Raw genomic sequence first — 14,339 nt, 5'->3', positions numbered from 1 at the left:
CTTGCTGTAAAATCTACTGTAGATCAAGAAGCCTTTTAATGGTGTTTTAATGGTGATAAAGTCATCCATCATATTGAGCAGTTCTGCTACCTAATGAATAGTTATTAGTAAAACTGTAAAACTTAGTAAAAGTTTGAAGGAATAAATGTTAAAACGACTTGCCATAGGTCTGCTGTCGATCAGGAAGCCTTCTTTTTTAATGGTGATAAAGTCGCCCATCATAAAGAGCAATGCCATGTGACCGTGGGCACTTCACTATTGATTTGGCCGGTGCTGACTTAACTGAATCAGTTTTTGGTGTATAAATAATTAAGAGACTGTCATTAAGGATATAGAGAACAGGGATTCATCATTAGACAACATAAAACAATCCAGCAAAAAGACAAATGATAAGAGAATCATTAGTGTTAGGTTTAATGTTTTTGAAAGTAATTGTGAAAGAATGTGATTTCTGTATAACACATCATATAGCTCTTCGGGATGATGGTCTACAAACAAGCAGCTTCTGTAATCAGTTGAAGAGGGCATCATGTCATCAGTGGTTATGTGCACTTATACGAAGTGCTTACAAAGTGCACATGTGCTTTTCTTATTTTTGCTTGTCTAATTAGTTTTGTACTAGAAAAGGATACGTTTTACATTGATCACTGGACCATAAGTGCAAGTCAGCTCTGTGATAGAAAATTCCTGTAAAAGGACATTCTGGAAGAGGAATAGCCCAGTTTAGTGGAGCCTGAGGGACTAGACTGGGACTAACTCTGCGACACACACCTGGAACACAGGATACGGTGACTAAATAGCACTAATGTAATTTAAAGTTGTTTTTTTTGTCTTCACATTTGTGATAAATCTCCTTGAAAAGGATTGTTCTTCACCAACAAAACTCTATTGGGGAAGTTACTTGTTAAATTGCAATGGAACAGCTACATCAAGTGTAGTGTGTAAATTCTACGTTGTGCAAGATTGTATGGTATTTGTGCTAGACCAAAGTCAGTATATGTATATGTATATGTATATGTATATGTATATGTATATGTATATGTATATGTATATGTATGTATACAAACCTGGCTAAACTTGGGTTAATTAAGCCTTTACATTATTTGTAGTGTGATTAATCCATGTGTATTATGATTGAAAATATTCACAGTTACGTGAATCTGTCTGTCTGTCTGTCTATTTATTTTACACAAAATTTTACGCAAAATTAATCTTTTTCTATTATATGTTTATCTATTTTGGATTTGGACAGAGTTAATCTCAAAATGGCCAGATATTGGCTGACTAATCAGTCTGGTCAATATATCAGGTCTGTCACTCTAAACATAAATGGCAAAGGGGCACAGTTCATTTTATTGTATTTGTATTGAATTCTCTGTCCTATGTAATCTTTATTGAGAGACACATAATGTGTTGTTGTTTTTTCTGTATTATTTAGGTTAAGAGATTCAGTCAGAAACAGGTTTGTCTCCATCCTGTGCTAGAGATTAATTGCCAACAGTCAGCACACACATACAAAAATGCATCTTTGCAATAGAAATTAAGTAAGATCAAATAAAAGCTGGTGAAATAGTTCCAGTAAAAACCTAATACATCACAAACGTGAAACGACAAGTATGACGACAACAATGTTGACTTTTAACTTGTTAAGACTACCTTTCTTGAACAGCTGGACCTTTGCTGAGATGATGAGATGAACTCATTGTACAGCAAGAATAATCCATTTTATTTTGTATAAAATTGAAAGAAAAGTGTTTAATCAGCATAGTGTATCTAATGTGTAACCTTAGTATTAAATGAGTAAAGTGGAGAGTTTGTGATCTGTAATCCAAAAACACCAAATTCGATGTGGTGGTTTCAGTCTGAACAATGACATTAAGTTATAAATCTGTAAAAGACAGATTCAATATGTTTGAATTGATTGAATGTTTAATATGTGTTTTTTTTTTTTTTTTTTTGGAATGGGATTGATGACATCATGGACTGGAATATTAGTTAGATAATCCAGGTCATTACAGAGGGTTGATAAGGGCAGTAATGCAGTTATGACCTTACCCTCTAATGTACAGTCTTTGAGCCTCCAGTGCTGCAGTGCATTTGGTATTATTCTGCTTGGTCATCTACTTCTTAATGGACGTAATGAGTGTGTGTGTGTGTGAGAGAGTGAGAGAGAGAGAGAGAGAGAGTGTAAGAGTGAGAAAAAGAGGATAACCAATAACACAGGCCACTGAAATCAATGGATAATTCGCAAACACACACACACACACACACACATTACACACACACACACACACACACACACACACACACACAAATATGCTTAAAAAGTAGAAATGTTTTGTTTGTTTCGTTTGTGTGGAATTATTAGCTTTTTTTAATGTATTTTGAATTTTAATTTCTGTCCTTTTTCTTTCTTTATTGTTCCCTTTCTGCATCTGTCCGGGTTCCTGCCTCTCCCCTCCTTTTCCTAGAGCTGGCTGTCCTGAATGGCTTCTAAATAAAGAAGATTCTGCTGCAGGATGACAATATGGCTGCGCAGCTGCTCGCACCTCCAGGCCCCGATAGCTTCAAGAGGTTCACCAAAGAATCTTTGGCCAACATCGAGAAGCGCATCGCTGAGGAGAAAAAGAAGAAGCCCGTTAAGCCCAGATCTGACAGCAGTCACCGTGATGACGATGATGACAACAAACTGCAGCCCAACACCGACTTGGAAGCGGGGAAGAGCGTGCCCTTTATTTACGGGGACGTCCCTTCTAACATGTTGGCTGTGCCCCTGGAGGACTTGGACCCCTTCTATATGAACAAGAAAGTGAGTGAGCTTTGAGCCCATATCATCCCTGATAAAATTCATTCTCCATGCAGGCTGAATACAGTTTTCCTCACTATGATAAGTTAAGAAGTGTCCTGAATGCTTCACTCTCCATCATCTGGGAGAACCGAAGGAAAGAGAGAGCAATGGAAAGGTTTAGAAAAGTGCGGAGAGGATAATGAGTGGTGGTGATAATCAAACTTGCAAACTTATATGTATGTTTGGATGGATTATCAGATTAGATGATTTAGTAACAAATAAGCACAAGGAATCACAATTTATTTAAAAAAATGTGGTTAGTAAACATATTCGTTGAGACTGGTTTGTTGAAATTGAGGTTTCTCAAAAATAGTTCATTGACAACTAACAATTTGATACAATGATTTTCTCACCTTGATTTTGGGTAAAAATGAATGTAAAATTAAAGTTAAACTTCACCCAAAAATGAAAATTCTGTCATCATTTACTCACCTAAACATGTATGTGTTTCTTTCTTTTGTTGAACAGAAAATAATATATTTTTAAGAATGTGAGTAACCAAAGGAGTAGGTGATCCATTATTTTCCAAAGTATGGAAAAAATACTATGGAAGTCAATGGGGACTGCAACTGTTTGGTTATCCATAGTCTTCAAAATATCTTCTTGTAAGGAATATTTTTCCCTTATTTGAAATGGCATTGGATAGTTCATACTGTTCATACTGAAGTAATCGGTTTGGTAAACTCTTATCTTCCAGTGTCAGAATGTACAATATTCTCCTGATTTTAAGGCAAGCATAATTCTAGTGTGTACAAACATGATTTGTTTGTTTGAATGTTTCCTATTCCACATCAACGGACAGAGTGGGTATTGCTTATTGATTGTTTATTGATGATGGTGGAGCTCTATGAGGTGGAGAATTAGGTGAATTAGGGCTTGATAAAGATTAATAATGATATCTTACTTTTTTTAGGCATTTGAATATTTTAGATACTTTTATATTTTGTATTTGCTATGAGATGACTGTTTTTTTTCATCAGATATTCAAAATGTCTAAAGCAAATAAAATGCATCAAAATGTGAAATAATTAGTTTCTTACATACAATTTTTATGAACTAACTTAAATGAAATTATCTTTTATTTATATGCACAAAATAAAAAATATGAAATAATAAATAATATTTACAGGCAGTATTTTTTTTTTTTTTACTTAAACTTTCTTATACATGAAAAATGATACATTTTTGATGGATGATGCAAACAAATCTTTCCATCTTTGTTTTTTTTTGTCAATTAATTCAAACAGGCGATTAAAACACAACTGAATCAAACTCTAATCCGCTCTGATGCTGTTTTTGCTACTTAAGTTTAAATCAGAAATGCTGCAACATCTCTTTTTTTAATTCTCACACTTACAAGTTTTGAAATAAGAAATGATTGTGAAATAGTCTCAAAAGTGCATTCAGATTATTACAATATTCGCTGTGTTGCATAGTATACGCAAGTTTATATACTCAGCAAACTCATAGCAAACACAGAATGTATATGTTCATATATTGCACAGTTAATTTGAATGCTCTACAAATAATGAACAAAATTTTCCAAGTGTGTGTGTGTATTCTCCTTATGGTATGTTGGTAAGAACTTTTCAGTGGCTTTTTAAATGCCCTTCAGCCTCAGTGTAGTTGGTGTGTATGTATGGGTAAAGGAGCGGTGCACCCACATCAGCACCTCCTTGTTGGTACACTAGAGGTATGTGTTACATAACCAAGAACAGTGTAGCATGTGTTCTACAGTGGGAGTAGAGCAGATATTTTCGAGAGAGAATTAGTAGAGGAAACAGAATATTGGTCTTGTCTGTGTTTTTATCATCTTTTGCACACTTTACCATAACCACCCCGCATTACCAGAAATAATGTGCATTGCTGCCAGCGTGCATCATCCAACATATATCATCCCCGTTTCTGCCCTCCCTTCTCCTCTCCCTCTTGGCAGTGGTGTTTTTTTGTTGTTATAACTGCTGCAGCTGTGGTACTGTATACTCATGCATTGTGGGGAAGGGTTAAAGTGAATAAGAAAGAAGTGCGGAGTTGCAGTTATACTGGTCCCTTGAGTAGTGGGGTGAAAGAGACATTCAGATTATAACTTTATTGGCTCTCAAAAAGATGGATAGACAGACAGAAAGATGCATCTTGAAAATTGTAAATGAAGACTGAGAAGTGTTGGTTAGTGGTTGGATGGGTGTTGGCCGCTTGAGGCCTTACGGTAAGTGCATTCAGTGACGTCGAGTAGACCGGATGTACTTGGACTTAAGTGCAACAGTGATGCTACATTATATCCAGTTTTTCCACTTTTGACCCCCCTCCCTTCTCCTTCCCTTCCTCATCCTCCTCCCCCACCCCCGCACCAGTTCCCTCAGCTCTTGTCCACATCTTCATGTCTCTCTGGCTCTCTTCTCTGTAGATGATGAAATTTTCAGTAGCTTTGCAGCATATCACTTATGCTGTCAGAAGGAAAGCCCAATAGTCTGCATTGTGTGTGTGCAGGTGTTGACATAAAGCTTTGATCACATGTACATGACCATTTAACTCAATGTTTTTGTAGCATGTTTCGCTCATATTCACTCTCTGCAAAATGCTTACCTTTTATAGACACAAGGACAAAGGGTCGAAGTCACAGTTGAAACTATTTGTTATGATCATGGATTATTCGGATGGGACGGTTGAGGTTTTGTGCTTGCATGTGTGTTGCTTGACTGTTAGACACTTGTACTTGTCACGCTCATTTTAGCATAGTGATAAACAAGATGCTCGTTAATATGAAGTTTTAGAGAAGATTAGGACGATTTTTAGGCCAGGATACTGAGAGCTGCAGCTATGTCATTAGCATTGAGTGCAGCATTGTGAGAGTGGGAGCTCCCGCCAGCGGAGGAAGTCCACAGTCTGTCGCAGTGTGTGTGTCTGTGTGTGTGAGAGAGACTCTGGGGAAACCAGTGCTCAGTATTCAGTAACACATGGAGCCTTCTGGGCGGTTCACAGCTTTTGCTAGTGTGACAGTCTTTGTGATTTTGTGCCTCAGAAGGACAGCTGTCTTCAGACGGAAGACGCAGCATTTTCGTTCCGACATACGCTGTCTTTTAATTTATGATTTTGTTAAGCATGTTGTAGTGTTTGACATGATGAAATTAACAGACAGACACAGAAAAATACAGTGAAAAAAGAGATAGTGGAGGAGAAATCGAGACATAGGGACACTCTGAGGTAAAGGTGCTCATTTTGTCCTCCTTCAGACAGCTGTCTATTTTTAACCTAATTAGATTTCAGGAAGATTCTCATCCGCTCGTCTCTGTGGTGTTTCCTTGTGTGTGTGTGTAACTGGAGTGGTGTTTTGTGCACATTATTCAATGTGTGTGATGCCACAGGGCTGAAGAAATATTGTCTTAATCAGTATTTTGTCTTGTTCTCCATTAAAAATCTCTGAAACAAATAATATCAACAACAATAAAAACATAATGAGGTTCATTCTAAAAAAACAAGAAAGAAAGACTGTTTACCAAGTGGATAAGAAAAAAAGGATAAGAAGATATGTACAAACACAATTTTACTTCTTTGACATGAAGTCTGTATGTGTGTGTACCTTGGATTGATGTGGTTTCCGTGATGAGTATGTGGATGAAGATTCTCTGTCTCTTTTTTTCTTACATTATGCAGGATCAAAGGAGCTTTGCAGGGCTTTTGACCCATCTTTCCTTCCTTCCTTCCTTCCTTCCTTCCTTCCCTCCCCCTCCCTCTCGCTTTTCCCTGTCCCACACACACTATCTGGAGTCAGCACTTCTGCATCTGATGGATCGCAGTGTTAGTGGTTAGCATTAGCGTTAGTATTACAGTCTGAGTTCCTGTAAGAGGTCCATCTCTTTGCCAGAGCTTACTGCAGTTGTCTTAGCTCCAGTCGCGTAAATATATCCCTAGCTGTGTTTTAATGGGCGTGATTTAGAAATTACATTTGACCTGGATTTTTATATTTTATTTTATTTTAGGAAAAAGTTGTGTGGGTGTTTTTTAATATTGTATACATTTAGCAAGTTTATGTTGAATGCTAAGTTCTTTTCATGTTAACCTTTCATATATGTGATTTATTGCCATTTCTCAACTGTTTTTTTTTATGTTTGTGTGAATGACTATGCTGTCTCACCATGCACCCTGACACATGAAGCTAATATCTCTCCCTCTCTTTTCTCTTTTTTCTGTTTTCTCTTTTTCTCTTCAGACCTTTATAGTGCTTAACAAAGGAAAAACTATCTTCCGTTTCAGTGCCACGCCCTCGTTATATATCATTAGCCCTTTTAGCCTATTCAGGCAAATAGCAATTAAAATTTTGATACACTCATATCCTTTTCAATGCTCCAGACATTGTCCATGTTATTAAGGATTGTTCTAATCTGTACTTCGTCTGTCTGAAATATGAGAACAATGCTTTGTTGCATTTGTAGGTTTTATCACATTTATAAATTACATGTGTTCATTACACCCTATTATCTGTATCAAACATTGTACTTAAATGTTTTGGAGAAAAAAAAGACTTCTGAATTGTGTTGTGACACAGAAAGTGATTTAAAGACCATTAGGTCGAGGCTAATATCATATCCTTAGGAAACATAGTAAATGTTCCTCAACCAACAATTTTTTTTGTGTGTGACCCCAGATTTTACTACATAATTTTATGAAATGATTCACATTTTTATTAATGTTCCTATTTCCATTTTTAGTTTTGATATCTGATGACTATTTATGACATTACCACAGGATTTCCTTAACTACTTCTTACAGTTTTCAGCATGATCATCATGTGTACAATTTTGACTAATTGTGTCTTCATGACATTCAGCAATCCTCCAGAATGGTCCAAACAAGTAGAGTAAGTATTCTAATATATTCTATTGTATTCTATTCTAGTCTAGTCTTGTCTAATCTAGTCTATGAAGATTGGTGTGTGTGTGTGTGTGTGATTTATGTGCACAGATTTAATAATTAAAGGCAGTATAGTATAAAGGGATAGAAGCCAAGGGTCTAAAATGTAAACTCTGAGCACCAACCACTCCAGTGTGTGTGCTGAAAAGCAGGGCTTATAATGTCAGTAGAGTGACAAGTTAATGACTGGCTAGGAGGGAGGAAAGCTTAAGGACAATGTAAGATTCACTTGGAAATTTGGCCAGTCCTATAAATTGCTGGATCTATTTTGGGGTAACTGGGGATAATGGAGTCCTTAACCAATGGTAAGCTCTGTTCCAAAACTCACAGACCCATTGTGACAAGCACCGTTGGTGAGGGTGAGAGAAATACTGTATTAGTTAAACAAACCATGTTTCATTTAATGATGAAAAGTATCAATTCAAATTTAAATTCCAAACAATCATTTATATGCCTTTTTTTTTTTAAACAATTTTAGATACACCTTCACAGGAATCTACACTTTCGAGTCACTGACAAAGATTGTGGCTCGAGGATTCTGTATAGATGGCTTCACCTTCCTCAGAGACCCTTGGAACTGGCTGGATTTCATGGTCATCTCTATGGCGTAAGTAGAATCCTGATTTAATTCAAACATTAAAGAAACATTTAGGTAATGTTGCATTCAAAATCTGTTTTGCATGCAATAATTACACGTGCATAACTCTTGTGTGCAGCATTGACTTTTAGGCTATAGAGGAGCTTTAGTTGGTGCCACCTAAGCAGTGGAGCAATATTATTAGGTAAAATTATTAGAAAATAAATAAATAAAAACACTATGTTCCATCCTTTTCCACTTTGCAGCTTTTTTAAATGAACTCTTTGATTCGATGTGCACCCACATCGAATCAAGCATCTCCACTGATTTTAGTGTAATTCTAGACCAAGCCTCAAAGCTTTGAAAATGACAATTATTTATTCTAGTAAACCGTTGACTTGTTTCTTTGGTCTGAAGATGCAATCAACACCATAGGATGACCTTTGAGCCTTGGAGTCATGCTTGCACAAAAAAAGTGTTTGTGGGCGAACTTGATAGAGAAAGAGGCTCTAATGTCCTGCCTCTCATAGGTGGTGGATTTCAGGGAGTTCAATGCTCAAAGATGACAATGTTTGTGCCTATACTTCTGTATATGTCTGTGTACATAATATATGATAACTATCTTTCTTTACAAACTTTAATTAATCTGTCCATCACTCCTTTACTCTACATATCTGCATTTTCTTCGTACATAAGACAACCATTTCCCCTAAAAAGTAAAATGTTCAAATTAAGAATATGGTGAAATATTGACAAAACAACTATTACAAAAAATAACTAAATAAATAAAACCCCCGCTCTTTCCCTTTGGAATGAGCAAGTTAGGAAAGAATGTGATACATTTTTTAAATGTTAAGGGTTCAATAGAAGTGAATCGCTATGTACAGTTTCTGTGACATGCAGTCAGTAACCACAGAAAATAATTTCAACTTTAGACCGTAAAATCAAAGGAAAACAGTTTATCCTATTATAAGTCTATGAGGCAAGGCATTATACTGGAATAAATGCCACAAGATTTAAATTCTTATGCTGGGATTACATCATGTTAGAATTACTGTAATTACGAGATAAAAAGTGTGAAAGTGACATGACACACAGCCAAGTATGGTGACCCATACTTAGAATTCATGCTCTGCATTTAACCTACTCAAAATCCAAAGTGCACACACAAAGCAATGAACACGCACACTGAACACACACTCGGAGCAGTGGGCAGCCATTTATGCTGCGGCGCCCGGGGAGCAGTTGGGGGTTCGGTGCCTTGCACAAGGGCACCTCAGCCGTGGTATTGCCAGCCCGAGACCCAAACCCACAACCTAAGCCACAACTTCCCCCGATAGCAACTCTTAAGATTGTAATCTGAGCTGTTTACATCCTCGACTTGAGAAATAAATGGTTTCTAAGGGAATGCTCATAACGTGTGCTGTGGCAAATAATTTGATTGTTACACTGAACAACAGTTGAACAAAATGTGGGTTTATTATTTTTTTTAACCAGCCTTAAACTTGTAATTACATTAATGCTGTGAAATATGGATCCTGGATCATTGTTTTAATGGGATGCATATATTTTTACATCTCTTAATTTTTCTTGTGAACCATCTTCCCTCATTCATTCTGTATCTATTCTCCTTTCCATTCTCTCGCTCTCCTTTCTCTCTCTCTGGTAACTATGTTGCAATCCATTCTGCAGGTATATTACAGAGTTTGTAAACCTAGGCAATGTGTCAGCTCTGCGCACATTCAGGGTGCTGAGGGCTTTGAAAACTGTTGCTGTGATCCCAGGTAAGTCCAGCATCCATCTGGGCCAACAGACGGCGCCGTTCGCTGTCTCTCTTTTCACGCTCCTGTCTCTTCCTTCCTCCTCCGTTCGTTTCTCTCTCTTCTCCCATTAGACAGGCTTTGCGTGGTGTTTTCCTCCCAGTTCAGTGGTGGTGCTGGTGGTAGTGGTGTGTCGTACGTGTTGTGGTGTTGTGTGTGTGTGTGTTGTGTCATAGTGTTTGTTCTGTGTGTGATCCTCCCTTGTTGCAGATATGTAACAGAGTTTGTGGACCTCGGGAATGTGTCAGCCCTGAGAACCTTCAGGGTTCTACGAGCTCTCAAAACTATTTCTGTCATACCAGGTGAGAACGCGTTTAAACACGAAGGCTGAGCTGCTTCCCACGCCGATGCAAACTATTATTATCATTACCAGTATTACTACTAGTGTTATTATTTTTCTCTTAGTGTTTTTTTTCTTTTTCACTTGACTTGCTGTACTTTTTCAAGAGGATGCTGCTGGAAGAATACTTTCATTTATGTTCTATTTATGTTTTAATACACAAACAATCAAAAATGGTAGCGATACATTTTTGATAGGCTTTGCAGTCTGCAGTCAAATCATGGAAAAATTACACGCGCTTCCAGTTTTCTGGGATTTAAAGGACTTTATTTATTAAAAACTGCATACGCAACTTGTTATAAATGTCGGCTATTATGACAAAAAGTAGCGTGAATGACTGAAATATGCATTTAGCCCTGCTAGCAAACCCATCTTAAGGTGCTAGCTGTGTTTTGTAACATGGTCACTAGTTAAGGTGGAATAACAGCTGGTGAGGACTTGACTGAGTTGGTATACCAACTGGTTAAATGTGGTCAAGCAGGTATAATGTTGGTCGAGTATGCCTGACCAGATCAGTTTTAAGGAACTTAGACCAATGAATGGCCAGACTGGAAACCAGGTGCAATGTTTCAAACCACTTTAAGTTGGTTTTAACTTGGGTTTGCAGTTGGGAGATCACATATCCTAGTATGCAGTTTAGTTCTGAAGTACAGTACACATAGACATGAAATGCAGTTGTTATTACACAACCCATATATATATGCATATCCCAAAAAAAGGATTGCTCCTCTGCGTTCTTTATTCAGTATGTCCAGCCTAAGAGTTATTGCATCATAGGACAGATGTCTGTTCTTTGTTATGTTGAGTTTTACTAACAGTATCTAAGCAGACTACATAAAACTCAACCTTATGACATCTTTAAGGCATATAAACATTAATATGTGCAATTCATATTGTTCAAAAAGCTGGAATAGTTTGTCTTTTGGTGAACATCTCATCAGATTTGTTTAAAAGAAGCTGATGTGATGTATCATGAAGCCAAGGTTTGTGGGTAGAGCACTCACTGAGACTGCCAAGCCAAGTTTGACACATTTTTGCTGCATGATGCTTTTGAAGACATCTGCTTTTTTAGTTTGTCTTTCTTTTATTCTGTTTTTATTTTTGGTAATTTTTTTTAAACAAATGGCCTCAAATGTCTGCATCCTTTACACACATGTAGGTTTATATAATTTTGATCTTATTTTTTTGGTAAAATTACTATTTTGTAGGTCCCTCCCTATTCTTAATTCAAAGAACTCGGAGTGGAAAGTAAAACAGAGACATCAGAAGATTTGAGAAGATTTGTGTGTGTGTGTGCATTGTAGCAAGGGGACGAAAAATCAGGAATTGCCAAGTTAACACAATTACACCCACCTACATTAAACACATTCACATTCAGGATTGTCACATTATATCCATTGTTGTAGGCTTCACATGTGAGTATTTAGTTTAGAGAATGCCTTTTTTTTTATTCACCTGGTTTCTCTCAGCTAAGAGATCAGATGGGATAAGAAGACAGGGTTACACATTCTCGGGACATGAACAATTGGTTAAACGGATATTGACACCATGGTGACAAAGCAAATATGATGATGTTACTGCCTTCAGCCTTGGCGTTTAAATGACCTGCATGCCCTTCCTCCCCTTGCCTGTCCTCTCCTCTTCCTCTCTCTGTGCTGGCTCTCTGCATACTGTTTGAGTATGGCACCGCTCTCTTCAGGCAGTGTCCATTTTGCTGATATGTGTTGAATATTGTATGTGTGTTTATCTTTTAAAGAGTGCTCCTCGTGTCTCTCCAAGGTCCCTACACAACCCGTCTTTAGTAAAGTGCTTTTGAGAAAACTGTAAATGTGCATTTTTTGGAAATCTTTTGAGCATTAGCATCTGCAGCATCCCGTTCATTATATTGGCTACTACTTCATTTGAAAGCCCTCTCACACATAAGAAGGAAATACATGTATGACTATATAATCTCTTATATAAAAGCTTTCTTTTTTTCTCTCAGATTAATTCATATAGACATCAATGGAACTTGTATATTGAAACTTAAGAAAATGTTAACATTACTTTTCAATGGCTGGTTATTGCCCTATGGGCTAGGTGCACAAGATGGCGCCGGTGAGCTTCAGCGACGCGAGTGTGTGCGTACTTATTTCCGGTCTTGCGATGCTCGCATTGACTGTAAGGGAAACTTACATATGAAACTTGGCTAGATGTATATAATTAATGTTTTTCAAATTTAACAGCGGATAGTGGTATATCCGAAACATGGGGAAACATCCTCCCTATATTTTGCGTACCTCTGTGGGGAAATTCATCAAGATACAACGCGGAGATTGCTTTATTCTTCTGTTGATTATGCGGATCAGCGTCCGGTCAGGTCCACAGGGATTTCTTTTTTCAAACACAAAACTGTCAAATATGCTATACTTTTCATTTTCGAAGAGCTGGTTTTGTTCTGTTATGTAAGATAAATGTTTCTGACTGTCAGACGCACAGAGATTTCTGATAAAGCATGTTTTATTAACTTTATTTGATAACATAATTTATAACTAACTGTACAATTAAACGTAATATAATTATGGTAGGTTTGCCTTAAATAAAAGATCGCTGTTTGCATTCATGTGCGTTTTTATCTGTTTATTTGTTTGTGAAAGATCTGCAGCATAAATCATTATCTGTCTATGAGCAGCCATGTATATATTGTTATTGTTTTGCATTAATTATCAAATTAAACAGATATTAAAATTAGGCACGTATTTTTTACTGTGTAAAATGATAAAATATGTTGTGAAAATAACGATGAAACAGACTGATGTATATGTACAATTGAGAAATGGATACTTCTGAAGATAAATCGCAGCCCATGTCTCACGAGGTAAATATTTAATATATATATAAAAAAAAAAATAATAATGCAAACATTTTCGAGAAATAAGTAATTTGTACATTTACATATTTGGTAAGATAAAATACATGATATAGCTGTGTATACACACCATGAGTTCAACTTTCATCTCGTGAACAGTAGTGAACATTAGTGTATTTAATTCATTTACCAGACCCAAACATAGACAGGTTTCAAATCCACTGGCTCAGTTAACATTTGTAGTATAGTGATAATAGCAGTGTATATCTTATTTGCATATGAAGTGATATTATAAATCCTGTAAACATATAGAAGGTAATATTTGGACTTCTCCAGTTCTCTGCACTGACTTTAAGCACAACCGGAAATACCTACGCACACACTCGCAAGACCGGAAATCCAAGATGACTGAGATATGCAACTAGCCCATTATTAGTACATTCTAGCATCACTACTATTAGTATTGATTATATTTAGGGTTAACACTGTCCTGCACTGATTGTGCTACAGACTTGAATGATACATCAGATCATATGTTATGTGTTTGTTGAGAAACTTTCTGAGCAGTGAGATGTATGGTTTTAGTTTGGTGAACAATAAAAATACCTCATAGCCTCATCCTAAAGCAGTGGTTCCCAAAATGGGGTGTGTGGAGTTAAAAAAGAAGGGCATGGCAAGGCAAGATTATCCCGTTTAATATGTTAGTAATTGCCACCTAATTTGTTAATAGAACAAAAATATTAATTTTAACATATTATATTACCTCAAGATGACTCACCGTCTGTTATCAGTTGTTGTGGTGCTTGTTGTGGAATAATAGACCAATAGATGGCGTGGTTGAAGAATTCGAAATGAGTTGCAGGGAGCTGTGTCAAATTATTATTAAGTGATGCATGGTTCTGCACTCAACATGGACAAGTTTATCAGTGCCTAATACAAAGCAGACAATGAATCTACTTCAAACATCTCTAAAACAAAGACAAGCAAAAATGATGAGG

At 36.7% G+C, this 14,339-nt stretch overlaps 1 protein-coding gene across 2 annotated transcripts in view; it reads left to right on the top strand.

Moving 5' to 3' along the window:
* Window positions 1–14,339, top strand: part of LOC128015735 (sodium channel protein type 8 subunit alpha) — a 48,802-nt gene that overhangs the window by 2,714 nt on the left and 31,749 nt on the right. Inside the window, exons 2-6 of one of the 2 annotated variants that reach the window (XM_052599817.1) lie at window positions 2,472–2,809; window positions 7,056–7,174; window positions 7,614–7,703; window positions 8,235–8,363; window positions 10,026–10,117. In XM_052599817.1, coding sequence (XP_052455777.1) covers window positions 2,528–2,809; window positions 7,056–7,174; window positions 7,614–7,703; window positions 8,235–8,363; window positions 10,026–10,117 — 712 coding nt within the window. In that variant the 5' untranslated portion in view covers window positions 2,472–2,527. Of the gene's footprint in view, window positions 1–2,471; window positions 2,810–7,055; window positions 7,175–7,613; window positions 7,704–8,234; window positions 8,364–10,025; window positions 10,118–10,363; window positions 10,456–14,339 lie in introns of those variants that run through there. The other variant, XM_052599816.1, reaches the window with a different exon arrangement.

The sequence above is a fragment of the Carassius gibelio genome, chromosome A6 (genome assembly GCF_023724105.1).
Source record: "Carassius gibelio isolate Cgi1373 ecotype wild population from Czech Republic chromosome A6, carGib1.2-hapl.c, whole genome shotgun sequence".
In the NCBI taxonomy this organism is placed as follows: domain Eukaryota; kingdom Metazoa; phylum Chordata; class Actinopteri; order Cypriniformes; family Cyprinidae; genus Carassius; species Carassius gibelio.
The sequence above is the reverse complement of the archived record's forward strand: the minus strand, read 5'-3'. Positions and strand labels throughout refer to the sequence as shown.